The sequence below is a fragment of the Anneissia japonica genome, unplaced genomic scaffold (assembly GCF_011630105.1).
Source record: "Anneissia japonica isolate Jap-2015-1 unplaced genomic scaffold, ASM1163010v1 scaffold288033_len957474_cov176, whole genome shotgun sequence".
NCBI classification, from domain to species: Eukaryota; Metazoa; Echinodermata; class Crinoidea; order Comatulida; family Comatulidae; genus Anneissia; species Anneissia japonica.
In genome coordinates this window covers 619,389-642,084 of record NW_022715491.1, presented here as the reverse complement: position 1 = coordinate 642,084, position 22,696 = coordinate 619,389, and the positions used below count along the sequence as shown (strand labels likewise).

The window sequence follows — 22,696 nt, the reverse complement described above, 5'->3', positions numbered from 1 at the left end:
TTAAATCCGAAAAAATAATGAATGTTTTTAAAATAATGTTAATGCTTGGTAACAGTAAGGGGATAAAAGTTCTCAACCATTACCATATAATATATATAAAGAAATTAAATTAAATAATGTATACCGTGAGATTGTATTGTAAGCAGTGATATATTCTTAGTATTTTTGTTACATTATTTATTGAATTATAATTTATTGTTGCAGATTTGTTATTAGTAATTGTATTTTGTTATTGCTTATTTTGTTATTACTATTGTTGCTGCTGTTTTTTTTTGGTGGCTGCTGTTGTTAGCTGTTTATTGATTCTGCTGTTGTTTTTGTTGCTGTTGTTGCTGCTGCTGTTAGATATTGCTGTTGTATGTTGCAGCAGCGGCTATTGCTGCTGTGTGTTACTACTGCTGCTGCTGCTGCTGTTGTTATTGCTGTTTCTGAACTGCTGTTGTTCCCGTTGTTATTCTAGCTGTTGTTGTTGCTGTTTTTGTTTCTGTTGTTGCTGTTGTAGCTGTTATTGTTGTGGCTGTTGCTGTTGCTGTACAGTATATTTTGAGCTGCTGTTGTTACTGTTGTTATTGTTGTAGCTACTGATGCCGATGCTGTTGTTGTTGTAGCTGCTGTCGCTGCTACTGCTGTTGTTTTAATATTGATATTGTATTATTAGTATTATTTTTATTACCAGCATATTATATTATTTTATTCCTAATAGTAAAATAATTGTTAAAACATTAATATTAATACTGTAGTAACAAAACATATTGAAGTAGGCATTTTAGCAAATATCATTTAATGCATGTATATCTGTTTATTTATTATTAATATAACATTATTTTATTACTTAATATGTTGACATTCAAAGTTATATTCATTATAGTAAATACATTGTATTTACTGCATATTTTATGTTTCTCTTATATAAGCAGTAATGTATGAAAATAACAAGTACTATACTAGTTTTAGTTTTTTCCTTCAATAATTCTTTAATAATAAATCAGATGTTTTTACCGTGCCAATTCAAAAATTATCAAAAGCGCCAAGTGTAAAATAAACGAGACTAAAAAGCTTTAGAAAATCAGAAAGAGATTAATGGGTAACTAATTCCATAGAAGGGGAGGGGGCTGTACAGACAAGGAACATTTACCATATGTTTTACGTTTACTTTTAAGTGAAGGTTCTTGCTATTGGACTATAATAGTGAGAACCTTTTTAGTAGCCATGGGTACTAACATAATACCAGATGGTTGCAATCTGCTTGGATTGTATATAATGATTTTTTTTTTCTTTTTTTATTCAGGAAAATAAAGGACATTATGGAGTAAAACCTTTCAAAGCTATATTTGCTGGCCAATCAGATCTCATATTGACTGCAGGATTTATCGCACATGGAAACCGACGCATTAATTTATGGAGTAAAGTTAGTATTACATAGTGTTCATACCTTGTATAGTCAGTAGGGATTCTAAGCATTCTGTCGGAATCAGAGTGGCCTCGTGCATTCTCGCGAGCAAGCAAAAAGCCAAAAAGTTACAGCATAAACTAACCTATTTCCTACAAATAACGATAACACTGCACTGGACTGCTTTATACTTTTTATGCTCAGGTTTTAAGATTTGATTTTAACAGATGGCCGGTGTCTGGTCATTAAAACAACAGGTTTTGTAGAAACAGGTGGTAAGCGGGCCACATATATAGGATTGTCACAGACCGCATCAAAATTGCTGTCAGGCCGCATGTGGGCACCTGTGTAATATATAGTACAATGCTTGTAACAGGAAGGTGCTAACTTTCCATGGTACTCTAAAGTTTGACTTGTTACTCATTGTATTTTACTAAGGAAAACCTAGATTCTCCGCTGATGTCAATAGAAGTGGATTCAGGTAGCAGTAGCATCTTTCCATTCTTTGATTATGACAGCAATATTCTGTTCTTAGCTGGAAAGGTAAGTTAAAATATAAGCGGCACCATCAATAAATAATCAAGATTGTAGAGTAGTAGTTCTTTATTCACACTCGCATAAAACAGAGACCAGCCAATTCTGGCTTATGAGTTAAACTACATATAAAAAACATGCAAAATACACAATTTTGGAAAATTAATTAAAATAGAGAAACTGTTCATAAAAAATAAATTAGTTATTAAACACAATAGACTGATGTATATAGAGAAAATTTGATTAGCAAATCTATCTACCCTATAAAAATGGTTGCCATCACTCACTAAAAGTTTTTGTTGGACTGTTCCTTAAAAAATATACAAACTCCATTCCCTAAGAGTTTGTCCATTCCTTCATCATTTTCAAGAGAATACAAAAAATACTCTGTGTTCCTACCAACCACCCCCACCTCTCTACATACAGAGTACATAAGTAGAATATAGATGATTGTAATTTTGAGATTGTAATTTTTTCACTTATTGGTCAGGGCAGTGCATGGTAGAGGGGCATGCAGGCCAGGACCTGTACTTAAGAAGAGCTGACCCCTTGTCTGGGAGCTCAACACAATTCATTGTGGAGAGAAAAATCATGTAATTATTACAGACTCTGACATTGATTATAGATGTACTTTGTGCATATATTGTATTTTAGATGTCAATTCAATTTTTTTCTCATTCAAATTTTAAATTAAAATTTTTTTTTTTTCCCAATTATTTGGCTCATGAGTATATATACTGCATCATTTTAATGTTATTACATGTGATTTTATTATTAATTTTCATTAGGGTGATGGCAATATACGTTACTACGAGGTAACTGATGAAAAGCCTTATTTGCATTACCTATCGCAACACATGGCACACGTTCCTCAGCGTGGTATTGGCATGATGCCAAAACGTGGCCTTGACACTTCTCGTAATGAGATCATGCGTTTTTACAGAGTCTGCACTATAAAGAACATGATAGAACCGGTTTCGATGATTGTACCACGTCGGGTAAGCATTTGTCGATAATAATTGATGACTGAAATTCTCTAAAGCCACACACAGTAAAACATGCGATCCTAATACAGAGCGCAACACCATTTATTTATTTATTATTTCTTTATTTATTACGCTTCATCACTGCACAAAGAAAATGTATACAATATAAAAAAATCAATGGACAGCAGCGAAAAGGAAGGGATGAACAGGTAAAAAGTACCTGTCTACATCCCCCCTTGAACTTCACTATCAAAAATACAAGAAAACAGGGAAATATATATATATTTTGAATTACAAAATAAGATAATTACTGTATTTAATAATTTAAAATTAAATGACATAGAAAAATATAAATATAAAATACATTATAAATTAATTATTATTTATAAGATTAAATAACATAGAAAAAAGTGCATGATGCATGCACAAGGATCATTTTTAATGACGATCCATTCAGACTGCCACCAACAGTCTGCAGACAACTTTGTGTTCAGGGCTCACAGAGAGCAGAGTGTGATTCGTTGCCTGACAGGCGGGTCGCACAACGGAGTGTGTGCCTAGCTTTAGACTAAAACATCTCCACTTTCTAAGCTCCGTGACAAGCTTTATAAATCATCTCATGATTTCCTCCTATAGCTTAGATTTGAAAGAATTTATTTTTATATTACTGTTTAATTTTAATTGTTTTTGTTTCAGTCTGATTATTTCCAGCCTGACATATACCCTGACACACCTGGTAAAGATCCAGCTTTGACATCTGATGAGTGGGTCAGCGGGATAGACAGAGATCCTATTTTAATGTCTTTTGGTGGCTGCAGTAGGCCCAACATGCTTATTATCGAAGATGGAGAGGTTAAAACTTCAAAGGAAGCAGCACCAACACAGAAACTTGCTCAGGTACCAAAGAAAATGCCTTACAGTGGAGGGGATGTTACAAAACCAGCGGAACAATCAAAACCAACCAGTGAAAGAACTTTTAGAGCTTCTCCAAGACAAAGTCCAAGAGCAGGATCACCGATTTCACTGCCAGAGGCCAATGGAAAGGATTCCAACGGAAAGGAATCTAATGGTAATGTAAGTAAGGAGGATGTTTTATTGTCACCCAGAGAAGTCAAGAAGAAAATGTTGACAGACAGGTTTTTGGCATCTGTAGAAGAGAGGAAAGTTTCATCAAAAACTGAAGTAATGTCTGACTTGGCAGGAATACCAAAAAAACATGAATGGAGAAGTGAAGAGAGTCTTCCAAGGAGTCCCAGCTCAGAGGGTGATAAATTTGAGCTTCAGAGACTAAAATCTCCAGTTGAACCTGATTCAGAAGATAAACTGAAGAGAACAACCAGTGTTGACGGCAGACCCCAGGAATCGCCACAACATAGAAAAAAAGAAACCAGCGATACAGAGGCTGATGGCAATGTGACACCAGCAGGAGCTGGAGAGACTTCTAACAATGGAGAATCAACCCAGAGTAGAATTGATGCATGGAGAAACAAAATTGTTGATCCAAGCTCTCCGCAAACCTCACCTAAACTTAATGGTAGAGTTCAGCGGCAAACTTCAGCATCATTCAATTCAGCCCTGTCCATGAACGAAATCCCCACGGCAGAGATCCGTCCACGCATAACTAGTCAAGAAAAAGCGATACCAAAACAAGAAAGCGCAGGCTCACCAAAAGGCGAGAGGCTTCTCGGTAGAGTTGGAACGGCCAGGGCGCGTTATGCTGAGGAAGTTGACAAGAGGAACAAGCAACAGCAAGATTTTAATAGGATACGCAAGCAACGATCTCATTCCCAGGATGTAGAGGGTAAAGAATGGGAGAAAGCCACTCAGAAGCCAAGTGAAAAGCAATCCATTTCTAGATCCCAAAGCCTTAGGGAGGAATCCGAGCTCAAGACCTCATCAGAATTTGGAGTCGAACAGGTAAGAGGACATCAAGTTAGGTATCATGGAAAAAGTATTAACTTCAGTGTTCTCTCGATGCCTGTTTAGCTGTCACTTTAACCAGTAAAAATGAACAGCCGACTTGTAAAAATAGTGTGTTGGTAAAAAAAAAAATAGACCACTGATTATGCTTAGGGACTGTAGGCGAGCCTCCTTCGGTAAACAAACATATTTGGGACTGGCCTGGGCTACAGCTGTACGTGCTGCTGTTTATTCAAGTCATTGAATGCCTTGCACTGCCTTTAGGCTGGCTTTATATGGACAAATTTAACAGTAAAAAGTTTTCAATTGGGAAAACCCTGAATTTAATCACAATCAATATTTTCACATCTACTCAAAACATGTTTGGAACATGATGGTGGTGGTAATGATGGTGATGTGGTGGTGCTAACTGCGATGATAGTGATAATGGTGATGTGGTAATGTTAATAATGATGATCATATTGGTGATTTGGCGGTGATTGTGATCAGTGGCGTACAGAATTTGTGGGGCCCTTGTGGGCCCTAATAAGCAAGTAAAGCGAGTGTTAGGTTTGCAAGCAGAGTGAACAAACAGACGCTGGGGGCCAGGGGGCTGCGATGGTGATGATGATGTGACTATGATGGAGGATAATAAAGATGATGATTTGAATGCCACTGGACAGTATTTTGGTATAATTTTGGTAATCCTGTCTGGCCGACTTACGAAAAAAAAATGTTTGCAACCGTTCAAGACAAAATAAATGAAATGTGATTATTTAATGATGATAATGTGTAGGATGGTGATAATAATGACGCTTTCGTAGGAGTGATGTTTTGCTCTACCTAACGTATTATCGTATTGAATACTCAGAACATTTGAGCGGGAATCGAACCCATGACCTCCAGATAAACAGCCGGGTGTCATAACCACTAGACCACTGAGCTTGCGCCTAGTGTCTAGCATTGAATCCAATTCCCAAGTAGCAGCGGTTACTGCAGGAAAATATCATAAATGCTGTTGATAATGATGTTGAGTAATCATGCTAACTACACTGGTTTATTTCTCTCTTCTGTAGCTTCGGAAGGCCTACCTAAGGCAGATGGATGAAATCAAGCAACTAAAGACACAGATCTTACTGAAAGACCAGAGGATCAAACAACTTGAAAAAGAGCTTGACAATTCCAGCAACTAGTACCGCAAAAAAACAAACAAACAAAACACATGAACACAAGTTACCAACATCATTGATTTTGTTCAAGGTTTTATGGTGTTACAATGGAATGAGATGGTATAGGTGCTAACAACAAATTTGTTGTCACACTACTAGGTGATTAAGCCAAATGTTGAAATAAAAATTTGGTGTAATTCAATTTTATAAAATGATCACAATACAAATATTTCATTTTGATCCAACAAATTCATACAAAAGCATGTAGAACAGATTTTTTCTAGCTGTCAGAAACACACTAATTAACTTTTTGGTGTTAAACACACCAAAGGATAATCTGCAAAAGTCTGAAGACTTATTTTCGGTAGATCATTCATTCTGGAGTAGTGATTTGGAGGGACGGATCCAGAATTTTTCAAACGAGGCACAAAATTTTCAGGATAAGTTAGTGGCGCTTATTTCATTGTGTACATAATATTGATATGCATTGAAATTTAAAATTGAATGGCAAGACTAGCTTCCCCCCCCCCCTTCCCCTCCCACTGGATCTGCACCTGAATTGGCAAGTACACTGGGAGTCAATCCCCTACTTCTTTTCTGCAACGTTTACTGCATAATTTATCCTTCACATGGGCCACATTGCACATGGGACCAGCATCATAAACGTCTTATTCCAGAAAATTATGTGCTATTCAAAACTTGTAATTCAGCCCTCGAGATAAACGATCTACACAGTTCAGCATACACACACAATGGCTACCACTAGTTTAGCCAAGAAGCTCATAAAAGTACATTAATGGTTTAATTTCTTAAAATGCAGTATTCACTAGGTTGGCATGATTTTACTCATACCTTCTTTCTAAGCAACAAGAAAATGCATCAATCCTTTGAAAAGAAATTGTGAATGCATATTGATGTATGGTTGGCATGTCATGTGAATTTCACTTATTGTGCACCATGCCAAATTTAAGTGGTGTCCCAAACTTTATTTCTGGTTAATGGATTTGGTGTCTCCAAATTCTGAATTAACTCACTTGTTGGTAGTGCTGCCCAAAAATGGGAAATTAAAAAAAATTGAACACTTGAGGCAATCTAACAATTGGGCCTCTGTCTACTACTGCAGGTTGTTTATATAACTTGGTCCAGACATCTATGTCCTCTGCTGAAATTTGCATCGAATTTAAGCGTTCACTGAAATTCATATCAAATTGTAGAATAATTTACATTTATATTGTTAATAATAGATTATATGTTAGTCTCAAAATGTTGTTATTGGTCAAGTAGATCATAATACAATAATATGATATGTTGAATCTCAGGAGAGAGGTGTGGTCACTGAACATTAACTGTTCATATTCTTTAGCTATAATTGTTTATCTACAGTGTACTACTTTTTTATGTCATTGTTATATTTTTTAATTATATCATGTATTTGATACAGTTTTCTTGTCTATATTTTGATACTAAAATGCAGTAAAACTATTTTTAATTCTAACTATTGATTATTTTTATCAGTCATTTTTTTTTATATATAATTTTTGTTCAACTGGTATTTTGATAATATTTGCTGCCCTCTACATTCTAATTTATTTAAACTATAAAACCTATAATTATGGACCATATTCTTGAAAGTGAACTAAGTTATTCCTGGTTTAAATCTTTTTGATGGGCCTTTTGTTTAGGCCTGAAATAAATCATAAAATTATCTATTTAGTTTAAAATATAAATAAAGTGATACATATGATTAAGAATATTATATACTTAGTTGTTTTTATTTTTTTGCACAGTACAAAATTCATCGCACTTGCAGTAACCGTCTTTGTTAGTCCACTGTTAAACCAGGGGTCTCGGCAGACTAAAATTCAACTGATTTAGTCCTCGACTGTTTTTAGATAGTCCTGGTGTAAATCCAGATTTTGTCCAGGTCTAAAGTTAGTCCACTTTCAAAAATATGGACCTATAATTTTACTGGTCTTTCATGTATAATTTACTTATATCACAGAATATAGAGTGTAATGTTACCTTTGGTTTTTATTATTTTCTTTGCACAAAGTATGAATTATATATTTTAAGAATGAACAATTTATTCATGTCATTTGATAAAATTGTAATAATTCCTTAATTAAGTATGTTTTTTTTTTTTCAAGGTGATTTTCTACCAGGTGTGGTATTGTATGTGTAGTTGTTCCTTGATGTAATACATATTATATTTATATGTAAAATATTTGTAATAATAAACACTAGCTTTACTCTTAATTTATTTCACTTGCTATAAATACATTATATTTATATTCTAATAAATTTATTTATAGAAACTGTCAGTGTATGAATCTATCAGGATATATATCTTAGCATGTATATGAACCAGTATATTATATATATTCATTAATGAGATAAATATAGATATGAATTTATATTGCTTTGTTATGTCTAGCAATTTGTATATTTACAATACCTAAAGATTTATGTATAAAAATAATCCCAAAGAATCGAACGTTCAGTTTCATTTTGCCTAGTATCACATGGAAAATGATTAAAGATGGAAAGATACCGTAAAACCTTGGATGGGTTTGTTTTTGAGATGGCCTGTTTTCGACGTGAACTTCTTCAAGATTACTTTTGCAAATATTTTAAGAATGAACAATTTATTCATGTCATTTGATAAAATTGTAATAATTCCTTAATTAAGTATGTTTTTTTTTTTTCAAGGTGATTTTCTACCAGGTGTGGTATTGTATGTGTAGTTGTTCCTTGATGTAATACATATTATATTTATATGTAAAATATTTGTAATAATAAACACTAGCTTTACTCTTAATTTATTTCACTTGCTATAAATACATTATATTTATATTCTAATAAATTTATTTATAGAAACTGTCAGTGTATGAATCTATCAGGATATATATCTTAGCATGTATATGAACCAGTATATTATATATATTCATTAATGAGATAAATATAGATATGAATTTATATTGCTTTGTTATGTCTAGCAATTTGTATATTTACAATACCTAAAGGTTTATGTATAAAAAATAATCCCAAAGAATCAAACGTTCAGTTTCATTTTGCCTAGTATCACATGGAAAATGATTAAAGATGGAAAGATACCGTAAAACCTTGAATAGAAGTCATGGGCTTCTTCCGTTTTTTTACGGACCCTTGGATGGGTTTGTTTTTGAGATGGCCTGTTTTCGAGGTGAACTTCTCTTCAAGATTACTTTTGCAAACTAAAGAAGGGGGCTTCTTTTCCAAAATGAATGCTGTAATTTTTTTATAATTGCTACTATAGGACATTTTTCAACCATGGAATTTGAAATTCTGTTTAATATTCTTTTAAATTTTAACCACGAAAGCACAATAAAATTATATTGATACTGACACACTATCATAATAATCAAAGATAACATCAGTCTAAATGTAAGTATTATCTCGAAAGAAGCCAATATTATCTTATTAGAAGCCCAGGGGCTTCTTTTCAGAGATTACTTTTGCAAACTGAAGAGGTGGGGGGGGGGGTTCTTTTCGAGATGGGCTTATTCTCGATATTAAGCCCATGGGGCTTCTATTCAAGTTTTTGCAGTATTTTGGTCAATACAAAGTTTCCTATAGACACAGATGCTATATAGCGTAGGCGGTATAATCTACTAAGTTGTTGATGTCTCAATACTGTGTAACGCTACCCAAATGGCCGATAGGGTTGAGTGCTTCAACAGCTAAGCCACAGTACCCATAGCTCTTCAACCTGATGAATCTATTTATTTATTTATTTGTCCCATAAAAAATACCAAAAAATATCATAAAAATCATTATTGAAATTAACTAGCTCATTTTTAAGTAACATAAAAATTATCAACTTGAACATAGAAATTACTTTTCAGTATTCAAAAAAAAGGGATTTTAAAAAAATCATAAAAACACTCAGTCACTGGAAGTTTTTTTTATTTTTATCATCCAGTATAAAAATCAGGGTACACATTTTTTTAATTTAATAATTTCTATGGTCTAGTTAATAATGTGTATGTTACTGCAAAATAAGCAAGTTAATTTCAAATTATCAATGATTTTTTTTTGTCATTTTCAGGGGAAATTACATGTTATATTTTACAACATCGTATCTATTTGTAAACGATTACCATACATTAGATTTACTAATATTTTGGCAAGCCTTTTATGTTTTTATTTCGTATTTGATAATAATAAATAATATTTATATAGCGCCAATTCAAAATTTATTACTTGCTATTGAAACTGTGGCTTAGGTGTAAAGGCACTTGTATCAACCACATGATGGCAGAAGCAGTGCTAAACAGCAACAATATAATTGCCTTCATCAGTCATTGGCGTTCTCCTCAGTGTGTCGTAATGTCAGGTTTGTCATGGATGGATGGTTGTTCAATAATTTGAATTAATATATTTATGTGGAAGTATGCAATTCAGGCTACAGCAGTAAAGCTTTGAATAATTCAACAGCAAAGATTAAACATTGTTAAAATGATAAGTGAATGTACTGTACATGGAAAAAATGAATTAAAAATATTTTTGAATGATTTGAAACTGAAGTTGTCCCATGCAGTAAAATGTTGTGCTGCCTTGGTTAGTCTGCAAATGCTGGGGTTACTATATGATCAGTGGTGGTGATGGTGGGGGAGGGAAAATTTCCCCTTTTGACAGTACTCCTGTCTTTTGGAACCTCTTATGGTTGTTGGACTAAAAACATTGATTGTTGCGAATCCAGCCATAGTTATTGTGATTGCATATTACAGTATTTTGGTCTAATTTTCACCACATTTTAAATCATAAAATATTTTCCACTTGGTTTTGGGGGCCCTTCTGATTACAAATTCCAGAATTCGGCTCCACAAGTCAAAAGAAAGGGCAACTGCATCATAACGATAAGGTAGTGATTAAGGAGTGGCAGATCCAGGATTTCAAAATGGAAGGGGGAAGAGGGGCCTGGGTAGGAGAGAATTTCACAGATCAAGGGTCCATACCACCTCAGTCCCACTACGTTCTATGGCCGGCCGACACTGCATTGAGTTTTATGATGACGCTAAGGTCACTTCACAGCAGCGAAAGTCCATAACCAAGAATATCATTCATGGACCATTTGTTAGAACATATTTTTTTATATGAAAATGTTATCCATGTAAAATATGTTTATAAATAAATAAATCATTTAGATTAAAATGACTAAAACCTCCTCTTAACATAAACTGCGTTCATTAAGATTGCTGTTCTTAGAGGCCCGGCCCAATGATACTGCATATCCAAGCTAAATTGAGCCATTTGTAGCAAGAAAATTCTTTGTACGACATCTTTAGCCTGGTTCTCACGAGCGCCCTAGTATCCGGATCGGGAGCTAACCGTTAACACATGCGCGAGGACGCCCAATCGGTTAGCAAATTGAGCGCATTTTTATCAACCAATCACACGTACGCATTTACAATTTCCCGTTTCTTATTGGCCAGTGATTTATCATCATACTTTTGGTATCCAGATCGGAATTTTCTTGTATGGATGCATGGCAGCTAACGGTTAGCAGGATCCGGATCCTGCTATCCGTTAGCAGCCGTGTGAGAACATAGCCATTAGCAACTCTGCTAAGCCCCATCCCCTTGGATGTTGACAAAGGTCCCAAAGAACAGCAAAGTAAAAATGCACACGTGTTTATAGAACACGTTGATTGATTGGTCAGTTGTCAAATTTGATTGCCACTCCAAAAAAGTCTATTGATCCAATTCCAAGGCACAGAAGAATTACTTTGCTATGATGTTGTGGTATTAATTTGTTATGATGTTGTAATATTATTTTAACAGAAACGAAAGACAGGAGAAAATAAGAAATCCAGACCACACTTAAATTACAATAATTTCCTTTTGTACAAAAATTTATTGCAACAGAATTCCAAGAAATCTGTTGAATTGAGATCATATACCATTTGCTCGAATTATAGACTTATCCGTCCCACAAGAATTCAGGGCAAAGCATCAATGAACATTTTTTTAAAAGAATTACATGTAATTTTTGTCAGCCTTATATATCCAGATCCACAAACTGGAACAAGAACCATGGTTTTAAACTTCAATATTGTAAATACAACATAGTTTTAGATGAACAACAAAATCATCTCTTACTTTACGGGCAGATTTGAGGACAGTAATTATATCTGAACTGCAATACGATAATTTCTTGTATAATTAATTCATGTACGTAGTTAAAGAGGTGTAACTAAATTTTTATAACTTTATGTTGTTCTCATTCATCATAATAAATATACAGTACAAACTCGCTCTCAAAATTACTAATCAAGTTATTCCTTCTTGGCAACAAGTCATTTTATAGGTACAAATTTGTGCTATATTTATACCTCAAGGTATTTCTTAAAAAATATGATTGTATACTGCCAAATCAAATTCTTAAACTGATGATTGTGAGCAGTTTAGTAATTGTACGGTTGTATAATAGAACGCAGGAACAAGGACGACAGATTAATACAGACGCAGAAAGCAACATGTTTTGTTTAAAGGCAACCATGTTAAGAGTGACTGCAAAGGCTACTTGGCTGGAGTTCTGAAGACTTAAATGCTTTTTATATTAGATTTAGAAGCAGTCATGGCTTCGTTAATTAACAAGGCACCCTACAGGTGGTATAAAGTAAAGGTGCTTTTCACCTCAAGTGTCTATACATTCTGGCATTCATCGATGTGTAAGGGAGGGGTACGTCTCAGGAAGTGAAGCTAGCATAAGATGGGAATTGTATAACAGAAAATACTGTCCCGTGAGTGGGTGATCAGTGGCATTGGCGTTGTTGCGGAGCTCTGTACAGGTGGGATGCCAAAGGAGCCGCGATCTGTACCACGTATATACACTTCAATAGTCTTTGGAAACATTAGGGAATTTGTCTCTGAATGCCTCAATCCTCATCACCGTCTTCTCCTCCCACGTCGTCCACGTCTCGTTTCCTCTTCTGCCCCCTTGAATCATCTAGAAAAAAAATATTTAGAAAGTCAATTATCAAAAATATTATAATCTGATCTGCAATTCTTCCAGTGCATTTGTGGCCCGGAAGCATATTATTAAAGCACCAAGGATTAATTACAAATAACATGAGGCTTGACATGCCAAAAACCAACATACTGTTGCTAAATGTTTAAACTGTGTAATTAGCATAAGAACGTGGCAGTATTGCATACTTAGCGTAAGAATGTATATTTAGTTCCAGAGAAGCTGTAACTTTAACAATAGTAAGTCGACTTCTTTAAACGACCATCATTTTTAAAGCTTATAATGTGGAGAACATGAGTATATTAAAAGTCAATTTTCTGGTTTTGGTTGCTGATGCTTGTTATGGCATTGCAAGTCCTATATGATATATATGCAAATGAAACAATACACCATCAATTTAAAACAAAATCACATTGGATATGTATCACAGTTCACTACAATTTTACAATTAGTTACTAAGAGTTTGAGAGCTTCTTTTTGCTTCAGTTTCCCCCAACCACTTTTTTTGTATTTATTATTATTGAGGTCAAAAAAATTAATTAAAAAACAAAACAAAAGAACACCCCTTAGGATGACTTTTTTCTGTTCCCGACAATGTGGGTTGTTGGTAGGAGGCCGATCACATAGTTATGTCTCTAAAGTGAGTTTAAAATATAGCAATGTAGGCCGTTACATTATTAGACAGTAAATGTCAGTAAATGCATGCACGTCGAGACAAGACGTCATTCGAAAATATTCAGTCGAGCAAGTCAGTCCACATTGTCTGTGGCATGCACAATTGGAATCAAGTTTTTAACTCATAGCCCAGTGCTTTCATCATTCTTGCTTCTAGAGTTTACTTTCTAACAACCAACATACCTAACTGTCCATCAACCTTTACTGCTTCTTCCTCATCATCATCTTCCTCTTCATCATCATCATCCTCTGCTAAATCTGGATTGAAATCATCTTCCTCGTCGTCATCATCCTGAATAAAATGTGAACAAAAAAGGCAAATTTTAAACAGAATATTTAACAACACAGTGCTGTACTGATGCAAGTGTATAAGCCAACACCAAAACCATGTTTATGTAAAAATCCTCCCTTCATGTTTTGAACTAACAGGAAGTGTACACTATGTGTCATTTCTGTAAGTATAATTACAATGAGTCTTCTGAATGTTCTATTGAAATGTTATTCAAATATTGTTGGCTTGTATTAAACATTTTTTCAGATTTCTTGTTTCTACCAAATAGCAAGCACAGTTTTAAACACTACTGCTTTCTAGTACAGTTCTTTGCCTAACTGCCTAACTCGATTAATATCTAAGTCGATCTTATTTTATGTGCTAAATTGTTGTTTTCCATTAGTTAAACAATTTTTCAAAGCCATTTTGGATTTGACCTAGGCAAGTTCAACTGTACAAGCTCACCATCAAACCAGACTCAATGTGTTTACCAAGACAGAAATGGGTTTATCCAAACAGTATTACAGTCTAGCCTAATTTGTAGAACTAGACTGATCAACTTGAAATCAAAGCAAGTCAGTCCACAATATTTGTGGAGTGCACATTTGGAATCAGATTAAATTCATAGCCCAGTGCTATCATCACTCTTGCCTCTTATGACTGAGCTGATTTAAGTATAGGATCAATGTGTTAAAAAACTTAATTAATATCAATTTAAATGTGTTTCCCAAAATGTGTGAACACTAACAACTTCAGCAACTTACGGGTAATTCTGCTTTTGACAAGTACTCTAAACCAACTTCATCTGAGATTTCTCCATCCACACCATCCTCCTCATCGTCGTCATCATCGTCGTCATCATCATCATCCTCATCGTCGTCATCATCGTCGTCGTCATCGTCATCATCATCGTCGTCGTCCTCATCATCGTCTACGGCATTTACATCGTCATCTGCAAAACAATATTTTCAATAAGGTTATTGCAAAACAGTAGTTTAGAAATTTCAAGAATTGAATACAAAACGTAAAAATATATTGTTTCTAGTAAAATTGCAATTTTAACATAATTTGAAAGTTGATATACAGCAAGTCAGGCCACCATAAGTGGCATGCACAATAGGAATCAGACTAGTCATAGCCCAGTGCTATCATCAATCTTGCTTTATAGACTTTTTGTTTACAATTTGGACAGATAGTTATCTAACCATTATTCCACTGACATTTTTCCAGGGTTGTATTATTTATTTGTGGTTTAACCTCGCAATTTGTACAAAGAACGAGACCATGGCACAACCATAACAGACGATTGTTAATTATTAACATCCTTACCATGACAAACCCCTCCCAAATTCCAAAATTGTTTTTCGCTTCGACATCAGTATTTTCTTTTTGGACAATATAAACAATTGAATTAAATTTAACTGAAGAGAAATATGTCACATAATAAAATTACATTATTTATTTTTTAAATCAATATGCATCAAATATTTGTTAAATTTAATTGAATATTAAAGAGCAAAATATTACCAGAGTCTTCATCAACTGCTACATCATCTTCCTCATCGTCTTCTTCTTCATCATCGTCCCCTGATGCAACTGCATCAAAAAAAATTTTGAGTAAGCATTACAACGATTATGTAGGATGATATGGTTTGACTTGGATTTATATGGAATTGGAGGAAGGATGTAGGGGGTGTCGGTATAGAAAGATGGAGTATTTTATTCAATGATGTGTACACACCTACTGTATACAAAGACATCAGTTAGGTTTATTTATATTTCTCAGATTGCCTGCACATGCTGGGTCAAAATGTCAATGTGGCTTACATACTTTTCATATGTGGCGGTGTCTTCTCGATGGTACTAAAATTGCATAGCGATAATATTGGGACTAAAATTTACGAACAATATTTCTATAACAAACCAATCAAACTTTTACAATCTAATAAGATGCTGTATATATTCTATAGTGGCTAGTACCCAGCCACCTCCACAACCCTAAATTTTTTGAAATAAAAAAAAAAAATGGGGGAAAATGGGGGAAAAGAAAATTAAAGTTCTGAGAGCACAATTTCCAGCCACCTAGAGGTGCTAGATATAAAATGTTGTACCTAAAGCAAACATCGCCACGACCTGCACGCAACAGATCTTTGTAAATGATCAATTCAGACTGCCACTGATAATGAGAAGAGGGCATCGCATCGCATAGCAATCAAAGGGAGTTGGCTAACGGCCATTCAACAAAGCAAGTTCCAGATTTACAACATTTTAAACTGAGCCACTAACCTTCATCCTCAGAATCAATAGACTCTTCATCTTTGATATCAAAGCCATCCAGGTATTTTAGGTTTGGTAGTAATTGGAACACTTTAGTTCTGTAATTTTCAACTTGCGTTACCTCACAGTTAAATAAATCAAGTGCCTTAAGATGTGCCAAGTCTTGCTACAAAGGAAAATCAAAAGATGATAATAACTACTTATTAATTCAATATTTTTATTTGTAACATACCAACAAAACAAAATTATGTAACAAGGAGAGAACAACTGTTTGTCAAGGCTTCATTAGAAACCCTCCCAAAAAAGAAAACTCTGAGGCTGACCAACCCAAAGCTGGGGTTTGCTATTTCGGGAGAAAATATATTTTAAACAGAAATACTAAATACTCCTTTCCTAAATTCCAGCCCTTCATTTGCCATTGTACTGAAAAATAAATGGGATGAGTTATAGTTGGTAATGAAACCTAGAATAGGCCTATATAATTAAAAACTCAAAAAAGAAATAATTTTCATCCAACAGTAAGTGAAAAAAAATAATGTTTGTTTGTTGTGTTCTTTGGCATCCAAGTTACCACTAAATACATTCTTACCAGTGCTTCTAACGACGCAAAATCTTTAATTTTGTTTCCACTTAGATTCAGATGTGTGAGACTTGGTGACCCTGCAGCGAGGTGGTTCAAGCCTGACGATATTCTGTTGTCACTCAATTCGAGCTGAAAACAAGAATTAAATTTTAGAATACATAATAAAATAAAACAATAGATAACTGATCAAAATAACAATAACAACAAATCTACAGAACTGTTTTAATCAATTATAAACCAAGAATAATGGATGTAAATCAGATGAAACTACTTGAATATTTACTGAATAACAACACTGTATTACTTTTTTCAAGGATTATACATCAAATGAAATTGTACATGGCGGGCGGGCAGGCAGGCAGCCAGCCAATGGCTGAATTACATGTGTTATTTATATTCAGAATCACTGTACCACCTGCAAAAGAAAACTGGCGACGACATGGTATATTTGATTGACAACCAGAAGATATTTGATATATTTTGAGTTACTGTATCTAATTAACAGTCAATGAATGTGTCAGGGTGATACATTTCAGCACAACAGATTAAAATATTTTCATATGAATAATACTTAATAAACATATTTTTAATTACAAATAACAAGGTTGTACTCTAGCTGTAGAAAACAGGGTTGTAGGTGTGGTAAACTACTGTTTTGTGTGACAAAAAAGTGTGATATGCCCATATATGGGCATGATGACATCACACCATGACCATATATAGGCATAGCATTATTATATATGGGCTTGTCACATTTTTTTGTCAAAGTAAATTTGATAGTGTGGATAGAGCTTAAGGGTTGGTGGTAGACATTTTAAGGGTGGGTGGGTGATAGCATTGATAGATTGTAGATAATTAAGAGTGGATTTTAATAATGGGCAGGGGTTAATAAAGGTGGGTTAGAGGGCCATGAAATTAGCTTTATGCTGGGTGGAAAGTTTTTGAAGGCTGGGCCCCACACGCCACAACTACATCCCTGAAATAAATACTTTAAATAGAATACAGTACAGAAACTCACTTTTTTAAGGTTAGGTAAATTAGGAAAGTTCTTTAATGTTGTGAGGCCAACATTGATCATACTCAGCAATTCCAAATTCAGAAACTCATCTGTCAGCCCTTCTAATACCCCTGTACTCCTGCAGTTGTCCAAATTCAACTCATGAACCTGCAAAATAAAAATAAAGTAAACTAACAACCAATTAGGCAATTTTTTGCCTATTATTAAAACAAGCCCTTTTTGAAATGGTATACACCTTTTCCAAACTTGCTGTTTCTCGACGATGATTGTTTTTTTTATTTAAAAAAAAAATTATATATTTTTGGCCTGTTTAGTGCACCCAATGTTGTGAAAAATGGAAATTTAAAAAAAATGTGTTCTTTCTTGAAAAATTCAAAAAAATAAAGGGGATATAAAATTCAGCCTGTTGTGTTTTGAGCTCAACAGAATTACCTTGCTATATATGAAAATAGCTTAACAACCTGCCTTGCCATATATGAAAATAGCAAAATAGAACTGCCTTGACAATTTGAATTTAACAATACTGTAGTCATTTTTGCAAACATTCAACAACAGAATGAAGAAACTATATACCAGTTACATAACATTTTCATTTGTAATTATACAGACACAGATGTGTTCATTTTAATAATAATATTCCACTGAAAATCAATTGCAAAATATTGTTCATAAAAAACTTCCATAGTAATTAGTATATATTTTTCTGGTATGTATATTTAAACATTGTTTTCTGTAGGCGTTTATTGATTTCAGACTTGCTCTGTCTTTTATTATGTACTTTAAACCTGAATAAATAAAAATAAATGAAACAAATAAATCAGAATATTTTATTACATTTTTATCATAATCAAATTATAAAAGTATACCGTATACTGAAAACCATAGTATGGTTATTAATGGCCCTAATAAATTACTGTATCAGGTTTTCATTCCTATGTAGGTATTTTGTTAAAAGTAGATCCATGATCATATGTTTTAAATAATTAAATCATCAATATATAAAATATTAAAAGCAGCATTTTTCTGAATGGTGCTTCAGGAGGAAATAAATTTATTTTCAAATAGTCAGCCTGCCCTTCAAAGAGACAGGGTTGATAGCCAACATAAAAAATAATTCTATTGGATTGGGCTTAGAATATGACCGATATTAATTATTGGTAAAACTCTGGTATGGGGATTGCAATGCTAGAATATGCACAGCCATAATAAAGTACAGTAGGAATTTCCAGTACTCTTTTTACACACTATCCATGTTATAATAATAACCATACATTAATTCCTTAAGTTGATCCCTAATTTTATTCCTGTTGAGCAGCATGCAAATAAGCAAACGCTATGACTAGAAATATGTTTACCGATAATTATTTTAATGATAACACAGACTTTCCAATACCAAGTGTAATTCAAATAATTATAAAATTTCAATTATCGGAGGCACGCATTGATTAATTTCAATTTGGCATCAGCTAGGCCTACGTTTTGATAGCATTAACAGTTCCGCTCGGCGCGCACGGCCGACTGACTTCCTATTCAAACTTGCAAGTCAATAAAACTAACCGTTCACTGCACCGAGTTCCACAATAAACCAGGCAACGTGCAATGGCGGAGAGAGCTGGTTTCAGCTGGGCGAACAGTACTATCGTTTCCCTGCTTACAACCTAGCAGCTTTGAAACCAATTTAACCACCACAGTTACTTAAGAAAGGTCACTTTTACCCAACTAAATACTTAAATTAAACCAAATCTAGAGAATAATGAGTAATTTCGCAAATAAATGCTGACGGCAGTCACGCTCGGGAGAAAGGTGATCAACCGCCTGATCTGTTTTTCTGGTCAACCTAGCGATGTTTAATCCTTTCGTTTGAAATACTGCTACGTTCGTGTTGACCTGCATTATATTCTGAACATTTTTAACGAAATTGTCTTCACTGAAATTAACCCTAGGCCATATAATATTAAATTTGTGTAAATGAATATTTATGTAAAAGAATTAAAATTGTATAATCGTACCTTTCCGCTTTGGCCATTTTGACAACAGCCAGGAAAATAGGCCAGGGTAGCCGAGTAACTAAAAAACGAGCCAATTCAACAAAAACAAATGGCTTTGGTGTCGAAATTGCTAATTTTCTCTTTAGATACCAGTCAATTATTATATGCACAGTGTACATAAAATCTTATTTTTCTAAAATCTACATATTCTTCAAACAATCTAAGCACACAACCGGAGAACAACCATCTCGTGAGTCGTAAGCCTAACAAAATTGATTTCGATGATTGCCCATCCATCTACAACAATCAGATAGCCAGGCCTAGGGAATACGTAAATAACTATTTTACGATGATAGAATGAGAAACTTAAGATTACATAGGTTCAACAAGACAACAAACCCCAATTTTCAGTAAAAAATTGACAATTTGGTGGTGGTACTAACGAGGGGAAGTGGATACAAATAAATAGCAAGGCACATGGCATTTTCACAAGGAAAGATACGGTACGACCTTCTCTCACTTGTGTTGTGTGGGTAAAATCGGCCACTAAAAAACATATAAGCCGTGGTAAATAGGCACCACATTAACTATCCTAGCTTCGTATGCCATACCTTCTCAGGCAGCGAACCACGACACTCTAACTTGATCCTGTTTTCCATCTTCGATAATGTTCTGGCTAGCTCACGAAATTCTTCAACAGCAAGGCATAAACTTCCCTCAATGCAGCAAGCTGTAGCGTACTTGATAAACGCACAAAAGTTACCAATTGAACGCGCCAAGGAATTATGCCTATAGGGGGTCAGTGAATTTATCAATTGCTGAAACCCCTAAAACGAATTCTGCTAGCGTTGGCTAGTGACGTTGCATTATATCGACCAATCACACTTAAGATATTATAAAGAAAAAATGTGGCGGGTCTTGTGTAGCTATTATTGAAATAACATTACTGTTAAACTTCTAACTTTTTCAGCGACGTCTATGATTGTAGAACGTCAGTAATTTATATTTCAATATTTAGATTTATTATTCCTTTGCAGATGAATTAATTCACGATCAAATGCTGACCGCAAAGCAGACAATGCTACAAACAATAATAATATTAATACATAACAGGCCTTATTGTAATAATATAATAAATTTAAAGAAAAAATAAAAACTTTTAACAAATGTTTCACATAATAGTACTGTATTTATTTCCAGTTTTATACTGATATGTAATAAATATAATAATTTTATAATATATTTTAAAATGATATCATTTATTTTGTTCCTTCGGAAATTTGTAATCAAAATGATTAATTTACTCAACAAATTAATATAATACAGTAAAAAGAAATATTACTTAACACAATATTTACTGACAAAATTAAATAATTATGTCATAAGTATACAAACATACAATTTTATATCATTATTGTGATATTGCATGATAAACAAAAAAATAGTGATGTTTTTTTTCTCTAAAAAATCTTAGGCTTTATTCATTGTTTTTTATTCAATAGAATCGATAACTTTAAAAACAAGTAAATAACGCAACTCTTGACTGTGTGCAAAGCTATGAAAACATATTTGGCCTGATCTGTGTTTCATTAGAAGAACTTAATACTCTCTAGTATAACACCCCCCGCCCCCCACCACCGAAAAAAAAAAAAACAATGGTCAGATTTTGAATTGAAGGGTGGGCTTCCCCTTTTAATCAAAAGGCAATTTTCATGAGCACTACATGCCTGATTCAAAGCTAATTCATATTTTTTAGAGTATTATAAAGAGTCCTCATCCAAATTATACACTTGGCTTTTGCCTGAGGAAAGGCTGGCACAGTACTAAAATAGGAGGTGGGACTATATTTGAGGTGGGCTTACACCAGAGGAACTGGTACCTTATTTATTATCTATTAAATATTTTTATTAACATTTTTCTAGGTTTTCAGATTCTATAACAGATCTTTAATGGTATATAGATATTTTGTTCTCAAGAAGCAAGATCCCTGAAACTATAATTTTGAATCTTAAGTTCAATTTTGTGCATACTATATTATAAGTAAAATTTCAAAAAATGGAAAAATTAATACATTTTAAATCTCAATTTGTTGCTAAGGTTGCATGTTGTCTGAAAACTATTGTTATTTACAATTTTATTTGCTTATATAAATATTCCACCCTATCTTCTAAACCAATGTTATTGTTATACATTTATTTGACTATACCCCTCTTATAATAATTTTGATAAGATAATATAGTAACATAATTAAGTTAGTCTTCAAAGATATACTATCATTCATTATGTAAAAAAAATGAAAATGACAAAAAATTATAATTTCACATTTGGATTGCTTAATCTGTATTTTTAAGTAAGTTATTAAAAACATTTTAATAAAAATATGAATTTTCCAGAGAGACAAACATACACAATATTAAACATTACAGTGAATTTGTTTTTTTTTTAGATACAAACATATTTTAGGCCAGCCATTCTACATTTCAGTCTGTCAAATAACTGATCAGACTACTGTACAGGCAGAGGTGGCGCCAGTGGGGCAGGGGGAATTTCCCCCGTCGTCAAAAAAAGTCGTAAAAACTCTCCCGTGAACCCCAAGGGAGTTTTTATTCTGGGCTGTCGACCAAGGCTTCATTGGCCCCTTGGCTCAGACCTTCCATTGGACATGCCAGACCCCTGTCAGCAAATTTCTGGCGTCACCGCTGAATACAGCATTTTCCACTAACTTTCGATAAAGACACGATATGAAACAAGGATACCAACTGGAATTTTTACTTAATCATAATTTCATAATATTAATTTCCCCACTCTTCTCGGTGTTGCAATACCTTATCAGACTATCTTTAAAAATAATACTATTGTATGGAAAACGGTGAATGCAAACTTTTTAAGGAGTGT

General features: G+C 33.8%; 2 protein-coding genes across 6 annotated transcripts in view; one reads left to right on the top strand and one right to left on the bottom strand.

The window, feature by feature from the left end:
- LOC117109254 (coronin-2B-like) overlaps nucleotides 1-8,595 on the top strand; it is a 70,116-nt gene extending 61,521 nt beyond the window's left edge. For all 3 annotated transcript variants that reach the window (XM_033251518.1, XM_033251519.1, XM_033251517.1), the window contains 5 exons: nucleotides 1,289-1,408; nucleotides 1,829-1,933; nucleotides 2,713-2,922; nucleotides 3,607-4,827; nucleotides 5,886-8,595. In XM_033251518.1, coding sequence (XP_033107409.1) covers nucleotides 1,289-1,408; nucleotides 1,829-1,933; nucleotides 2,713-2,922; nucleotides 3,607-4,827; nucleotides 5,886-6,002 — 1,773 coding nt within the window. In that variant the 3' untranslated portion in view covers nucleotides 6,003-8,595. The remainder of the gene's footprint in view (nucleotides 1-1,288; nucleotides 1,409-1,828; nucleotides 1,934-2,712; nucleotides 2,923-3,606; nucleotides 4,828-5,885) is intronic.
- A 3,249-nt stretch (nucleotides 8,596-11,844) lies between these two features.
- LOC117109255 (acidic leucine-rich nuclear phosphoprotein 32 family member B-like) overlaps nucleotides 11,845-22,696 on the bottom strand; it is a 12,664-nt gene continuing 1,812 nt past the window's right edge. For 2 of the 3 annotated variants that reach the window (XM_033251521.1, XM_033251522.1), the window contains exons 2-8: nucleotides 17,814-17,960; nucleotides 16,802-16,924; nucleotides 16,222-16,378; nucleotides 15,463-15,531; nucleotides 14,700-14,887; nucleotides 13,848-13,956; nucleotides 11,845-12,968 (exon numbers count right to left, since the gene is read on the bottom strand). In XM_033251521.1, the coding sequence (XP_033107412.1) occupies nucleotides 12,898-12,968; nucleotides 13,848-13,956; nucleotides 14,700-14,887; nucleotides 15,463-15,531; nucleotides 16,222-16,378; nucleotides 16,802-16,924; nucleotides 17,814-17,873 (777 nt within the window). In that variant the 5' untranslated portion in view covers nucleotides 17,874-17,960 and the 3' untranslated portion in view covers nucleotides 11,845-12,897. Of the gene's footprint in view, nucleotides 12,969-13,847; nucleotides 13,957-14,699; nucleotides 14,888-15,462; nucleotides 15,532-16,221; nucleotides 16,379-16,801; nucleotides 16,925-17,813; nucleotides 17,961-20,412; nucleotides 20,579-22,696 lie in introns of those variants that run through there. The other variant, XM_033251520.1, reaches the window with a different exon arrangement.